Source organism: Falco biarmicus, chromosome 9, assembly GCF_023638135.1.
Source record: "Falco biarmicus isolate bFalBia1 chromosome 9, bFalBia1.pri, whole genome shotgun sequence".
NCBI classification, from domain to species: domain Eukaryota; kingdom Metazoa; phylum Chordata; class Aves; order Falconiformes; family Falconidae; genus Falco; species Falco biarmicus.
Genome location: NC_079296.1, coordinates 6,006,412 through 6,021,842, shown reverse-complemented (window position 1 = coordinate 6,021,842; position 15,431 = coordinate 6,006,412). Strand labels below are relative to the sequence as shown.

Here is a 15,431-nt window from a genome sequence, read left to right as displayed (position 1 = left end):
CCCTTCACAGAGGTATCATTTGTTCCCAGCCATTGGCATCTGGTGGTGTCAAGACGAATAATCCCCAGCGTGGGGGAGTGGGAGGAGGAGCGTGGCAGGGAGCCGCAGTCCCTGCAGCAGGGGGGTGAGCGCAGGGTGGGTGTCACAGCATCCCTCCCTCTGTCCCTGCCACAGGTACTGGTGTTGGGAGAGCACCTGCGGAGCTGCCCTGAGCCAACAGGACCGCAGGGCACTGGGAAGGCTTGTATGCTGTTCTCACACAGGTCTTTGCTCTGTGCCTCAGTTTCCCTGTGGGAAAACAGGCTCCCCGCCCCCCTCCCCGAGACCTTGCTGGGTACGGCACAATAGCAAACCTCTACATTATTATTCTGGGGGCGGAAAGCAGCATTACTCAGAGCCAGGATTGCTAATAACGCACTAAATATAGCGCTTTCCAACTCCAGAGCACTTTCTGAACTCGTGCTCGTGAGCCCTAACCCCCTGCAGAGGCAGGGGCAGGGGCACAGGCCGGCATCACTGTGTGGGCACCAGGGTACCAGGAGAGTGATGGGACAAAGTCCCCCGTGGATGCTCCTGCCTGGAAGTGCTTTCCGTTGTGATGGAAGGAGCGGGCATCAGGTCAGTCCCTCCTGAGCTGGCGCAGGTTGAGGGGGACAGGGGCGTCAGGCTGAGGCCCCGGGGTGGCCGGGCAGCGAAGGACAGGCTCCTGCAGCCTCTCGGTGATTTTGGGAAGCGGCTGCTTCTCCCACTCGCCCTGCAAGAAAGTTCAGCACTGTGAGACAAAATTGGGGTTTTGGGTACTTGGAAAGACTGTATTTCTCCCTACTTGTAAAAATGAAATGACCCTTAATCCTTGAAGTGTTTTTAGCCCAAACCAGGATATTTTCTCATGAGACATTACTAATTATTTGTATTGCAGAAGCACCTACACATTCCCCTAGCAGCACAGACGTCTGCGGTGTACCATGTTGCACAAACCCACCACAGTTAGGGAGTTTCCACCCCAAAAAGTGTTACCTGCCAAGTCAGATGAAGACAACTCAAACCAGGGAGCCCCACCACCCACCGTGCTCTCAGCCCAGCCCTGGAAAACACTTTCTACCAGGTATTGGCAGGATGGTTGGATGGAGGTGACGTTCACAGCGTGCCAGTGTGGATGTTCACGTGCAGCTGCTGCAGAACGGGAGGGATGCAGCAACCAGGGTGAGGTGCCGTTGGGCAGAGCCGGGGAAGGGCTGTCACAGCCATCAGGGCTCAGGGTGACCATGGCCAGGACCAAACCCCCAGCTCGGTGCACGCATGGGGGCACCTTGTCTTGAGGATGCTCCCTGCAAGGACCAATCTGCCGGGTTCAGCCAGTGCCAAGGGCTGACCCCGCCAGGCAGGATCTAGCTGGAATGTGACATGTTGGTCCAGGTTAGTGGCCAGTTGGGATGCAGGCAGGGGCTGCATCTGTCTGGGTTGAGCTCTGGGTCACTGATGCTACGGCTTGGCTGCCAGCTGCGCGCTCATGCAGAAATGTCGACGAGAGGCTGAGCTGCAGCATGAGCAAGAGGAGGGAGGTCTGGAGCGGAGAGGTAGGGCTATGAGTCATCAACAAGAAGATGAAAGTTGAATTTGTAGTTTCAGATTAAATTCTTTGTAGTATGTCAAGCAAAATGGACCAGAGCCTGCACCAGCACCAGGAAAGCCCTGGGGAAAGCTGGAGGGGGATGGAGGGACCCTCCCAAGGCACATGGGGAGTGACCGGAGAGGGGACAGCATTGGAGCACCAGCTGGAGACACTTTTCCTGTCACTTATGGCTTAAGAGAGCAGTTAGGCATGTTTAGGAGGGTGTGCCTGCTCCAGGGCTCAGCCTCGAGCCCACCTGCTGCGGTGGTCTGCCCTGCCAGTACGTCCCAAAGCCTGGGCTCACCCCTTGCCTGCTTTTGGAGCACATCAAAGGCATTGGGACTGTCTTGATAGTTGTTGTTTTCAGTGCAAGTGGAAATCTGAATATAGAGTGTATGGAGAGCTCACTGTGAGCTCTTGAAGGTGCAAGGGACTCGGGGACAGCAACGTCCCTGCAGCCACTCACAAGTGTTATCTTGAGATTTAGCTCAGTAATTAACAGCACTCAGTCCTTCCAGAAATCTTGTCAGGTTTGAGATCACTGAACTGCAAAAACATGAGCTTAATTAGAAGCTGGCGCTTTTCTCTTGGCAGAAACAGTGTGGAATAAATGAGATGTCTTAAAATTGGGCTCGCTCTGAAAACACCAGCAGAGCAGGAGGGGCAGCTCGGCTCCTTCGCCCTCGCTGCAATGCTCATGACCCACTTCGTGCCAGCATCAGCTCTGCTCCGCTCGAGTCTCTTCCTGGCTGGCCCCCAGACCTCTCTGATATCAAGAGACTTGTCTGGGCTGTAAGCAAGAGGCTTAATTCATAATTCTGCTGCTGCACAAAACTTCTGCACCACTTCTGTCCCTGCAGCAGAGCTCTGCACAGCCGGGAGGTGCCAGGTCTCTTGACTCCAGGGAACTGGAAGGTTTCTGTCCCCTCCAGACAGAGAAGACTTTTGCTAAAGGGGATTTACCTGGGCAGAAAGCTGGTGGTCTTCCCTGCAATCAGCTTGGCATCCTCCGGTGCTAGGGTGGATAGCACTGGATCCAGAAATAGCAGATCATGTAAGTTTATTACACTGATAAGTGGCATCGGGAGCTAATGGTGATAGGGACCATGAGTAGTTTTAAATCTTCATCACCATCATTGTCATGACCATCATCACTGGGCCTGGTTTTCCTTTAAAGATCTCATGGCCCTTTATCCTTCACATTTTGCTGGATCGCCACATTTGGAGGCTGCACAGATGCTGCACGTAATGAACTCGCTCTGCTGGGACCTGATGTCATTTGCCAAAATCCTCAAAACCACCTCACATTTCTCTTTGGTTCTGGAGCTAGCCCTGCTTTAACGCTCAGCGAAAGCAGCCTCAAAATCACTTTATGCAAATGCATTTCTTAATTGAATCGGGCCGAGCACATCCACGGTGGGCTCATGCCGTATTGTTTTAAGCACCGGGTCTGGGCTGGGCTCAGTGTCCTGCTGATGCCAGCGTTCCCTGGGCAGCTCCAGCTCGCTGCCCTGAGCCCACTGGGTTCAGCCACGTCCTGAGCACTGGAGACCTATGTCTGGGAGTTTTGCCGTGAAGCTTTGGTTATGAAGCTGTACGTACCGGGAACTGGACAGCTGAGGATTTGTTGCAGTGCATGGAGATTGGAGCGAAGCTGTAGAAGGACTTCAGCACGTCTCTGTTGAACATGTTCCAGGGGATGGAGAAAAACTGCTGTGGGACGGAGACCTGTGGGCACGTGCAGACCTCCTCATCGTTAAAGCTGGGGCAGGAGAAATGCCACACTGAAACGCAGCAGTGCTGTCCCCTTTCAGCGCTGGATGTGTCTAATTCCTCCCTGCCTAAAGCTTGGGATGGCTCTGGAGTTGGCGCTGGGAGCAGGGAGAGCGCAGCTGGCACCTGCAGGGAAGATCTGGGGCCAGCCGGACTGCCCCGGAGTGGGACCCCCTGCGCAAGGCCAGCATCTCACCCCTCTTGTCGGGGGTGAACGAGCTGCCACCTGCTCCTCTGGCAGGGATGCTTGGTGTCTGCCTTGGGTTGTGAGGAGTATTTTTCACAGAAGCACTTGGTCATGCAGTGACTGGGAAGTCCCTCCCCAGGAATGCTCTCCTTTCCTGGAGGTTCTCACTGCACAGCCACCCTTAAAGCCCTGGGTTGGCTCCCTGCTCAGGGTGCAGGGGGAGGCAGGACTGTGCTCCAGCATGCAGCCACAGCTCCTGAAACCCACGCTGCCCAAGTGCCCTTGCACACCCACTGCACAGCCAGCCCCTCAAACCCCGCTTTTTAAACTTTTTCCCAGTGTAACTAGCAAAGACCTCCGCAATGGTCCCTCTCCCCTCGGCACCACCGTGCAGAAGCTTTGTACCTGTTCACAAGGTTGAAGTATCGGTGCAGGTAGCCCGGATCCACCGCGCTTTTGCACAGCTCCAGCTGCGTCTGGGGGTAGTAGTGCACGTAGTTCACGCACATCTCCTCCAGAATGCCAAACCCACCCTGCGGCACAGACACAGACGTGCTGGCAGCCGGGTCCAGCTCTGCCCTGCCAGGGCAGCACAGGCAGCGGGGAGGGAAGAGGAGCACAAAGCTCGCACCTGTATGTGCAAACCTGCACGTATGTGCATATATGTGCTCCTTCAGGTGCACAGGATGGGCAGCACTCTGCCCATCTGCCCTTTATGCAAGGACAGACTTTTGGGCTAGATCGTGTGGTTTACATTAAAATGCAGATTTCCTATAATCCCTGTGCTATATTTAGCTTTGTCCCTGTTGATGGTACCTCTGACAGGCACTTTTTTCGCTGCCTATGTAAGAAAATAACACGTACTGTCAAAAAATGCCACTTCTCTTTAATTACAATTAATCCCCAGTGGAACAGTTTGTGATGGGAATTAGAGTGACACATGCTACTTTTCAATTAGCACCTTAACATCCCCGCTGCAGGCGGCAGAGCCTTGTGGGTTTGCTGCTTTATCCCCCTCTGGTTTCTGGCTGTGATTCAGCCAGGGTTCATGCAGGTGCCCACTTTGTGGGTGCCCCCAGCCCTGGGGTGCAAACACACGCCAGCCCCACACGGGCACGTGAGCTCCCCCCCGCACTCACCACAGTGGCTCGGCTCCGGTCCTCTGTGTTGTAGGTACAGGTGGTGGTGAGTACGTCACCCTGGGGGGTTCAAACACAGACACAGGTAGGTGTGAGTGTGGGGTTTCCCTTCTCCACACTGGCTGCGGTGCTGCAGGGGCGCTTGCTGAGCTTGCCCACCCCGTGAGGAGATTCCCTAGGACCATGTTACCTGCTTTCCTTGCTTTTTAAGAATTTGTGCAGGGCTGAAGCACCTAAAAAAAAATGCACTTTTTTTGGTTTTTTGAGTTTTGAGTTGCCAAAACAACATTTTGAGTTGCCAAACCTGTACCGAATTTGATGGGACAACAGGGACCCCCCAGAGCACAGCCCTGGGTATGGTTTCAATGGGTGCTGAGTCCTTTGAGCAGCCTCTTGGGGCAGGATGGCTCCCGTAGGTGCCCTCTGCTTTGCAACCAGGTCCTTCCTCACCCGTACAGCCCTGGGGCATGCTCAGCCTCTCTTACCCATTCCTTTGCTGCCCAGCCTCTTCTTCTTCTACCAAGCAAGGAGGGAGGGGTAACCAGCGCATGCATGGTTCACACCCACCCCCCCGAGGACCCCCCCTCTGCTAGAGGAAGCCCCGCTAAATTAGGTGCTTAATTTAGCTGCCAGCATGGTTCACTTGCCCGCACACTGGTTTTATGCTATATGGGATGGGCCCTGGTGTCCCCAAGGCATCAGTGCGGGGGTGGCAGATACAACCTGGGGGCCACAGGGACCATGTCCTCCTGCAGCCCCCAAGGAGGTCCCCGATGGCAGTGGTGATGAGGTGATGTAAAGGAGGCAGGGGTCTCGGGGCTGTAGGGTCAGGGGAAGGTCCTGTGCTATTTGGAAGCTGCAGTGGTTTTTGGAGCCACTCACTGGAAAAACTGCAACCACCTCCTTCAGCATGCGGATCTCCTGGGAGGGAAGGAAAGGGTCATTGTTAGAGCAACGCTGTGGCTCTGTGCCATGGGTGATGTCCAGCCAGGACCCCCCCACTGCCCCTGCAGACCCCTGTACCTGGAAGTGAGGGCTGTAGTGACCGTCGGCATTCACGACCTGCTGTTCTCTTCCATTCCGGGACAGCACTGTCACCACTTTTCTTCCTGCCAGGTGAGTATGGAGCTGGGACGCGAAGATGCGGATGCCGGCAGTGGGCAGAGCCTGGGGGAAGGACAGTCAAGCCCCCATGCCCAACCCTATCCCTCTCCCCTTCTGCGCATCCCTTTGCTGCGTGCTTGGGACTGGCTGTCCCTGTGCTGGCGCTCCCACATGGGTTTAGAGGATTGCTGTTCCCTTGGAGCAGTGAGCTCCCTGCAGGGGGACAGATGCTCGGTCTGCTGCCAGATCCAATGTATGCGCTGCAGTGCCCTAAGTCAGCAGGAGCAGCTGAGCTGGCCGTGCTGCTTGCTTCCTTGCATTCGTTAGTGGTGGCACAAATTATTCCTTTTGGGTAGGCGCTACAAAAACATGCACTAAAACTTCCTTGAGAGCAAAGTGGGCATTTTTGAAACCATCTTGGAGAGAGCTCTTGGTGAGCTCCTTGGAAGCAGAGGCCAATCTTCCCATCTCTGTAAGAGAAAACACCACCAGGGCATGGCCAGCTGGGCAGTAAGTTTGATGAGAATGGTACCCCCGGGAGCCAGAGCAAATGGGTCCCCAGGAGAGCTGCTTCAAGGGTGGGGGGGTCAGTGCATCCCAACTAGCTGCTCTCTGTTATATGCAGCAAATTTTTCTTTCTGGTGCAACCTCATGGTAAAGGGTTTGGGAAGTTTAAAACTGGGAATTGGGAGCCTGGAGCTCAGTGCCATATCACTGCTCTCTGAGACCTGGGAAAAGCCATCTGCAACCTCTCTTCCCCAAAGTGAAGCCAGGGCAGAGAGGATGGGCACTCACCATCTGCGTGCATTTGTCGGTGCAATAGCCTGTGAGGATGAAGGCATCCTCGCCTGGGGGAATGGCCATCACTGGTGTGTAGACCAAGCCCAGCTCCATGATGGCAGCATCATAGCGTCGCAGGGTGGCCGTGTAGTAGAGGCGGATCCCCGAGGAGTCATGGCGACCTGGCAGGAGAGAGGATGAGGCTGCAAGTCGCTGTGGGAGAAGTGACGGCCACTAGGATAAGGTCAGGCATGAAAGTTGATGCTGTGCTGCAGTGGGGAGAGATGCACCAGCCTCTTGCTTGCAGCCTTCTTCATGTGTGCAGTTCTTAGTGTTTCTAAATCCTAGTTACTTTCATGCAAGTCTTTATGGAGTGGCCCCAGACATGTGCCTGGTCCCCTAAGAGACGTCACCAACCTGAGGCTGAATTGCTCCAAGGGAGTGAGGTAAGGAGTGCCTTTGGAGACCCCAAAGCAGAGGGACAGGTCATGGGGTGCTTTAGAGAACCCCCTCAGAAATATGGCTCATTGCATCTTTAGCATCCAAAAAGTTAAGGCCATGCTGTTATTGGGAGCCAAGCAAGAGGAAACATGCCTATGGAACAAGTACTCCTTGCATTTGGAAAGCTTCTGGTCTTTCTTGCATTTGAGTTTGCTCCGTTTAACCTTCCCTCAGGAGCTGGTGGGAGCTGGAGAAGACCCGGTGCCCATGGTGTGGCAGATGCTGACCGTGAGGCGGGCAGAGGCAGCAGCCAGCTCTGCGGAGATGCAAAGCCGAGCTCTGGCACCCGTTTGCCACCCAGCTCTGAGAGCAAAGGGACAGGGCAGGTTCAGCAGGTCAGCAGGGGTTCAGGCCGGCTTTGAACTCCCTGTCTCTGGGCTGGAGCCCACCCAAGGATAAGAATAACGGGGGAGACACTATTGGTTAACATGAAAAAGCAGATAAATTATGAAAGACATGAGCTCTGTATTTATAGACGTGTTTCTTCTCGAGTTGCCGAATGTGCTATGACTGATCCACAGTACATATGCTCTGATCTCCTAAAAATATACTTGGGTAGTCAAGAAGCTACTTGTTTTTATGTTAATGAAGAAACTGGGTTGTTTGGAATCCTTTTCTTTTTTTTTAAATGTGTCTCCTGACAATGTTATCGAAGCAGGAGTACCAGTAAAACAACATCTAAATTCCCCCATCCCCAGCCAGGCTGCTGCTGTCTCTCTGGTGACTTCGGCATTGCTGTTGCTCTTGGCTCTGAGCTCAGACCCACCACCACCTTGCGCAGAAATTGGAGGGACTCCCTGTGGCAGCCCAACTAGATGCTGGTGATGCCTTGGATCATGCCCTGCAGAACAACATGTAGGGGCAGTTTTCTGCCTGCAGGGCTGCAGGCTCAGCCGGGCTCCTTTCCCCAAGCATCCCTCCCTGCTGCTGGGCATGCACAAGGATGGGTCCAGCCTCCAGTGAGGATGACTTTGCTGAGACCTGAAAGGCAGCAGCATGGTGGGGATTTTATGTATTCCTCCTGCAAGGACAGATCTGGACCATCAGGTCTCCAAAAAGTTGCAAACAGGGCTATGATTTGAGCCAAGTTTTCTTTCTGTATGAAACATGGAGTTCTCCCCAGTAGGGCAGCAGCCCCTGGCATTTACCCAGCTCTCCTGCCACTGCCTTGCTGGGGAGGCAGCAGGCATTGCCACGCACCCACTCACCTTTGAACACCATGGGATTGTGATAGTGGATCTCAAGGCGCAAATATCTGGAGGAGCCTGAGCCACCAAAGGCCAGACCTGCTTCTTCAGGGTAGTAGAAAGCCTGGAAGCAGAGGGAGGGTGTTAAGGGGGTGGTGGACAAGGCTGAAAAGTCTAAGGGAAATGTCTGGGCATAAACCTGACCCCCACTGTGGGCTGAGGGACATGGCTTGTCTTGCTTGTGCTCTTGGTTGTGCTTGCTGAGCTGGTCTTGCTTCCAAAAGCTTCTCGCATGCCAGCATGCACATGCAATGGCATAACCACTGAGTAGGGGCATTGCACCAACTCATGGCACTGAGGAGGTGGGCTGGGGTGAGGTGGAAACTCAGATATGTCCAGCGGGAAGGATGGGGAGGTCAGACAGAGCTGAACCCAGCAGGGAACGGGGTTGGGGCAGCCTGCATGGGGCGATCCCAAGATGGGATTGGGAAGGGTTGGCAGGCAGCAGGAAAGTGGCCAGGAGCAAAGTTTTCACCCAGGGCAGCGGGTCCCATCTCGCACCCACCTGTGCTCCCATGGCCCACGCTGCAAGCACGTGCCTGCAGTAGTTGAGCCGGTTTGGCTTCATCTTGGAGTCGCAGGGCCCGTTGTACTGGGGGAAGCTGTCGAACTCAGCAGCACACTGGAAGACTTCCATGTGGTGGACCAGGGCCTCGTTTCCTGCCGTGATCACTGGCTCATACTGCAAAGCAGCATCCGAGGAGGAGGACGCATTAAGAAAGTTTGGTGAGAGCCCACCCCCGGGGGCTGCTGTCTGTGCAGGCTCCCCAAGGAGCCCAAGGCAGGTATGGCTGCTATCCCTTACTGAATGGGGGGCAGTTTCTGCTGCCTGATGGGGAGGGAAGGTTGCTCTGGGCATGAGGCACCAAGGGCCAAGAGCTCCTGGTTGGCTTTGGGACCAACCCAGAATCCACCAGAACCCATAGAGAAACATCTCATCCCTTCTCCGGTGACAGATGCACCTGATCAGCACAAGATCTTGATCTGCTTTGCGATGACTGAGTCCTTTGCCATTTTTTCAGGGCTGAGGTGACCCTGGCAACACTGCTCTTTCCTAAAGAAGGTCCTGGCCACGTCGTGGTGGCTCTGCCTGCAGCTATTGAGCTTTGTTTCTGGCCACCAGCCATTTGGGGCACAGAGAGGGGGATCGGGGGTAGAGAGAGTGACTTCAAACAAGCCTGAGGACCGGCTCTGGCTAAAAGCGCCAGCTGTAGAAATGATCCGCAGCAGCGGGAAGGTATCAGGAGGTACACACTTTTTACTTACACACAGATGATTCATTTCACACCATCTGTCGGAGAGAAAATCCTCCTTCTGAGTTTTCCTTTGCAGCGTCGTCTCTCCCCTATAAATCACTAAGCACTCGCTTCGGCTCGTGTGTCAGGTTTTCCCTCTCCCTGTTGTGTGGTTTTGACCCTGGGTGCAACAGGTCATCTGCCGAGCCACCCCCACACCTGCCGGGGTGATGCTCATGGTGGACAGTACGCCTTGCCCCAGTGCCTCCACTTTGAGGGAGGCAACCCAAGCACGTGCAACACGGCTGGGCAATGCACACAAGTTGCATTTACATCTGTAACCCCTTTTGTGGTGGGTTGGGGTTTTTTTTTGAGTATGCCTAATCTTTTAGAAGCCAGCTCATATCCTGGCTTGCTCTGCCCTGAACTTGCCAGCCCTGTTCCTTTGTTTCCCGTTTTATATGTTCCTTATGGTTCACTGTGTACCATAATCCTGCTGAAGGTCTGTCCTTGATGGCTACAGCTCTGCCTTCTGCAGGGGGTCAGCTCTGCAAGGGAGATGCTCTGAGCCTAGCCTGGTACCTGCTGGATGTGCTGGCTGGAAAGTCACCAACCGGCCACCTCACACTGAGAAGATTCTGATTCTGAAGTCTCTAGGAGACGTGAGGATGCTGCTGGCTGGTGGGGTGGCTCTGGGAGATGTTTTGGTACCATGTTGTGGAAGACATATGGGTCTGAAAGCCTCCATGTGAAAGGGCAGGGAAGCGGTGGACTTTGCAGAATGGCTGAATGTCAACATGACTGCTGATCTGCACCAGGGAAAGCAACCCTCTTCCCCTGCCTCTTACCATGATAATATGATGTTTGGGGAAGCTGTCTGGCAGCTCTGTCATGTAACACCAGTAGGTTGTTTCCTGGCTGGGAATGACAATGTCAGGGGCTGTTATCTCCATGGTCTTCATGTCACTGGGCAGCTCAGGGATGGTGATGTTGGGCTTTAGCAGCTGCACCCTCTGCAGTCCCCTGTGAATGGCAGAGATGTTGATGGCTTGGAGGGAATGGACCGGTTTTGCCAGGATCCCGTAGATAAGGTGCACGGTGCCATCCTGAAGAGAGAGCAAAGTAGAGCAGGTAGCTTTTCATGGTAGAACACAAACTGCATGGACTATTAGTGCTAGTATTGGTGGCACAAACCCAGGAGTGGGCCTTTTGACCCATCCCCAGATGAGAAGCCACCCTGGCTTCACCAGTAGCTCACTTTGCTGTGCTGTCCCAGGAAGACTGTAGATTTCAGGCTATTTCTTTGGCTGACGTGATCACAGAGGGTTCCCTACTGGTTGGGAGAGTCTGAAAAGTTTTCCCTAGATGGCATCAGTTCCGTAAGAGTAACATCTCTTCGCTCTTTCAGAGCTCCTTGTCCTTCCTAAGCTCCAGGCTGGGACAACCACGTTGGTTCAGGGCTCATCCCACCCGGCAGCACAGCCCCAGCAACAGCCATGGGCAGCAGCCTGGGAGGAACATCAGGAACAAAACTTCTCCCTGAAATCCTCCCGAAATCCTCCCATTTTCCTGGCTTCTGCTGGGGGATTACCGCAAGAAGCTCTGCTGAAAGTCTACTGCGAGCAAGGGAACTGCTGCTGAACCCAGTGAGCTCTGGGCAGGAGGTAAGGAAGAAAGGAAAAAGAGAATATTTTTTTCTTAAAGAGTCATGGAATAAAGACCTGCAAGTCTATTCCCGGCCCATACACAGATTTTTTTCCTCCAGGCCTCTCTGTGTTTTGGCAGACGGTAGACATTTCTCACCACAAGACAAGCTTTTGAAAACCAGCAGCAAAAATTGAAGGACGTTCTGTGCCCACGTTGGCTTTAAAATATCCTGCCCATCAAAGGCTTTCATCTGAAATGAGCCTTGCACTGATTCCTGCCTGCACACAGGGTCCATGGCTGAGACCCTGGAGCTCTTCAGCATCCCTACTGGGAAGGTTTTGCCCAGATCCCATCTCATGGGGAAGCGGTGAATGCAGACCCAGAGGGACTTCACTGAGCCACACCGCAGCAGCTCTATTTGCCGTTGCTTTGCTCGGGCTCCTGCCACAACCCTCCTCTTTGCCTCCCGTTGAACAACACCAACGCCTCTTTGTAACACTCCAAACAGTTGGTTCCAGACTGCAACCGGAGTGATGCAGGAGGGTATTTATATAGCCTTAACACATGCTTAACAGGAGTGGATGATGCAAACGAGCTAAAATCTACACTTTATAGAGGTTTATAAGGGGTTGTAAATAGATCGTGCCAAACTTTACTCATGTCCCAGGACTGACATCTGTAGCACACTTCCCTTCTGCCCTAGACAGCAGAAACATCTGATGCTGCCCATGAAAAAAACCACTGGTCAGGTATAACCACTCAGGCTGGGGTTTGGAGCTCTGCCCCATGGGACAGGGCTGGGGGGTGCTATAGCAGGGTGAGGGCGATGCCGTACCTCTATAATGTAGTCCTTGGGGTCACAGGTGCTGAAGGCTCTTCTGAAGAGGAGGTAGAGCCCCTCAGGAGCCCTTCGAGCCCCAAGGAGCTGGTAGTCCTGCTGCGAGTCCATGTGGATCTGCCCCGTGGCATCGCTCCAGGCATCCTGTGGGATGAAGAGCATCCTGCTCAGCTAGGAGGCTCCGCTGGCCCTGCTCAGCCCGAGAAGCCCACGGCGGTGACCTCTGACAGTACCATGGGTTGTGGGTTCCTCCTCCTCTGCACCCTCTGGTTGGTTCACCCTCCACATCCCAGAGGTGGAGGGAGCCTGTTTGGTTGCCCCACGCTCCCCTCCAGCAGCCCACAGGCAGAGCTGTGCTGGCTCAGCCCCTGCCACGAGATCTTCAGTGCTGAGCATGGGCAGACCTGTGAAATATGTGACCCAGCAATAACAGTCTGCAGAAAAGACCTTTACAAGCTGAGATGCAACTGCGGGAAAGGACATGGGAGGAGGAAAGCCTACAGGGACACCTGAAGGTGTTGCATCGGGCTGTGCTGTGTTTTGGGTGTATTTGCCTGGGGGGGAACTTCTAGGGGGGTGTTGTGCTATCCAAGACCCTTGCCACACACCCACTACTCTCAATTTAAGATCAGACCCTTGCTGAGCTGTAGTGTCAGCCTTAGAAATTGCTACCCTTTTCAAAATCCTTCATTTGTTGTGGCCAGGTTGTTTCAGGATGCTCGTTGTTGACGGTGGTGACAAAACCACACTGAGAAGCAAAGCCCTAAGTTATCCTGTGTTTAAGGATTTGAAGGTTTGGCATATAAAATCCTGCAATAATTTGGATTTGAACAGTGTTTTTGTCTTGATCTTTTGCATCTCCCGTTGATATATTTTGTTTACTGAGAAAAGGCACTTAAGAAGTACCTCGCCCTACGTACACAAGTGGCATCGGTTCTCTTATCTCTGGGGACGGGGGGGCGGGACAGGGGGTATGACACAGAAGAAAAAGAATAAAGCATCTTGGCATCATTTCAGCCAGAAGTATAGAGTCATATTTCGAGAACATATTGTCCTTAGAGGGGGAGAGTAAAATCAGCTACATGAAGCTAGCATGACATTTGTTTTCATAGGAATATGGTGTGCAAATTAATCTTGTAGTACATGGGGGGTTAAGCATCTGAATCTTTTTAACAGCTGACATACTTATCCAGAAAACAGGCTGCTGGGAGAGAGAAAACCAGGACTGGAGAGATTTATAGAAATCTCCTTGCAGGATGCTGTTCAGCATCAACTGAAGAGAAAGCCCAAATGCTGCCCCGTGTTTAATTCAGCACCGTTTGTCTTTTCAGTGAGCACACGAAGGCAGATTAGAAATGATGCTTTATGTTTTTTTAACATGATGCTGTGAAATACTGTAGCATTTGGGCTACCACACATCCTGAATGGCTGGTAATTAGCAGGAAAACAGTACAGATAATAAGCCCTTCTTTTCATCCTTTCATTACACTGCAGATCACATTGCGGCGGATTGTGAAAGAACGTATTTTATGGTTAATTTGAAGTAAGCAGAGAGGTAAAATTTAACTTACTGGAAAGCCTCACATGGGGAGAAATGTGAATTGCTTTCTGCAGCCAAGTGCAATTGCAATAAGCCTGATGTGGTGGTCTGGGGATTTGAAGCTGCTGGAGAGCACAGGGGTGGCTACTGTAACTGCAGCCCCTGTGGCAAGGCAAACCAAACAAGAACCTGGGCAAGCGAGACTGTGTCAGAACGGACAGCGATTTGCAGTAGCAATCTCAATCAGCAAAATCAGAAATGGGTTGCCCCCATCTACTATCACCAAGATACATTTGCCTAATTTCGGAGCACACCGTGCCACTGGCCGGTGGCCGTCAGGCTGTGTTTTGCTGTCCTGGCGATCTCTGCGGTAGCATCGAACGCGACTCCAGCTGGCTTGGTGGTGCTGGCAGGGGCAGCCTTTCTGGCTGAGAACTTTTGCACTGTCTCAAAGTCAATAACAGGAGCTGTGGTTAATTTTTAATGTGACTGACAGCAGCGCACAAGGTGTTGATGCATCCTGCGTGTGTGAGTGCGAGCTGGTCTGTACCATCACCTGTTGGAGCTCTTTGCAGCTAAGCCAGTAGGGGTTCTGGCTCCATTCACCTTGCTGATGTGCTGCTGTATTTGTTCTTTTTCTCTTTGGGTTTAAGAGCCTATGCCAAACCCACAGTGTAGACCTGATCTGTGGGTTCCTCTGGGATAGAAACCCCCAAGCCCTTTGGGACCCCGTCCTCCTGAGCAGCGGGAGCGGTCCAGTGTGTGCCATGCCCTGGATCAGCCCCACTCCTTCCAACCACGAGTCAGATTCACCCGCAGGGAGGCAACCCCAAAAGCAGCCATGCAAACATACAAGCGACTCACCCCAAAATAGGAATTGTGCCCGTCGCTCCAGAGCACGGCCAGGTCTGCATTCTCAAACTCGCCTCTGTCCGACATCCCAAAAAGGAGCCCAAACTGCAGGTCCTTGATGAGGAGCTGGAAATGCACGGCTTGCTCCGTGTAGCTGACGTTCCAGGAGAGCTCGAGCAGCCCCTGGGGATCGAGGGGCACTTTGTAGGGAAAATCACTCTGGCGGGGTGCCGAGCCCTGCAGGACCACCACCAAGATGACCAGGAACACAGCGATCATGGTGAAGTACATGGATGCCACTTCCCGCAGCTTGAAGCTGGGGCAGGGACAGGGCTTGCTCCTGGAGGTCTGCATGCTGGGCAGGACGGCACCCCTGCGCCTGGCTTTGCCCATTTATGTGCTGGCCCTCCTGGGCAAGCCGGGGAAGTGACACTCTTTAATTGCATTTGGTTGTTGGGAAATTGCACTGTTGTATTGACACCCCCACCCCGCCCCCACCTCCTGGCCAGACACTTGTCATTCGCTGCTTCCCCTTAATTGGTTCTAATTGCACATGGACATTATCAATAGCAATTGAATTTGACTGAGCTGATGTTATTCGCTCTTAAATCTTCCTTAGTGGCTGGGAAGGGCTGTTTACTTGCAGGCTGCTTGTGCTGAGCCCTGCGTGGGTACACTCTGTGCTGCTTGCGCTGCCTCTCGCCCGGCTCTGCAGCCAGCCCTGCCTGCGCTCTGCGGGGCAAAAGCTCCAGGATAGCAATCCCAGCCACAGATCCCATGTCCTCCAGCCTGGGATCGCTTATCACCCCAAAGGTGGCCAGACTCGGCGGGGATCAAAGCCCAGGATCAGCTGCCAGACAGGTGCAGAGCCCCATTCCTGCTCCCTGCCCATGTTCTGCTGGGTGCAGGCCAGGGTATCACTATGTGCATCCCTGTTTTCTTTTTGCTCCTCTGAGTAACAATGCAGGTCTGTGGC

The 15,431-nt window shown here is 53.5% G+C and overlaps 1 protein-coding gene across 1 annotated transcript; it reads right to left on the bottom strand.

Moving 5' to 3' along the window:
* DBH (dopamine beta-hydroxylase) lies at positions 1-14,901 on the bottom strand. The gene is given in 13 exon segments (XM_056352142.1): positions 1-754; positions 3,215-3,374; positions 3,978-4,105; positions 4,712-4,771; positions 5,594-5,632; positions 5,735-5,878; positions 6,611-6,777; positions 8,305-8,407; positions 8,849-9,025; positions 10,427-10,684; positions 12,061-12,207; positions 14,468-14,811; positions 14,814-14,901. Coding segments are annotated over 13 exon segments (1,950 nt in total). The 3' UTR covers positions 1-619.
* Between the last annotated feature and the right edge of the window lie 530 nt (positions 14,902-15,431).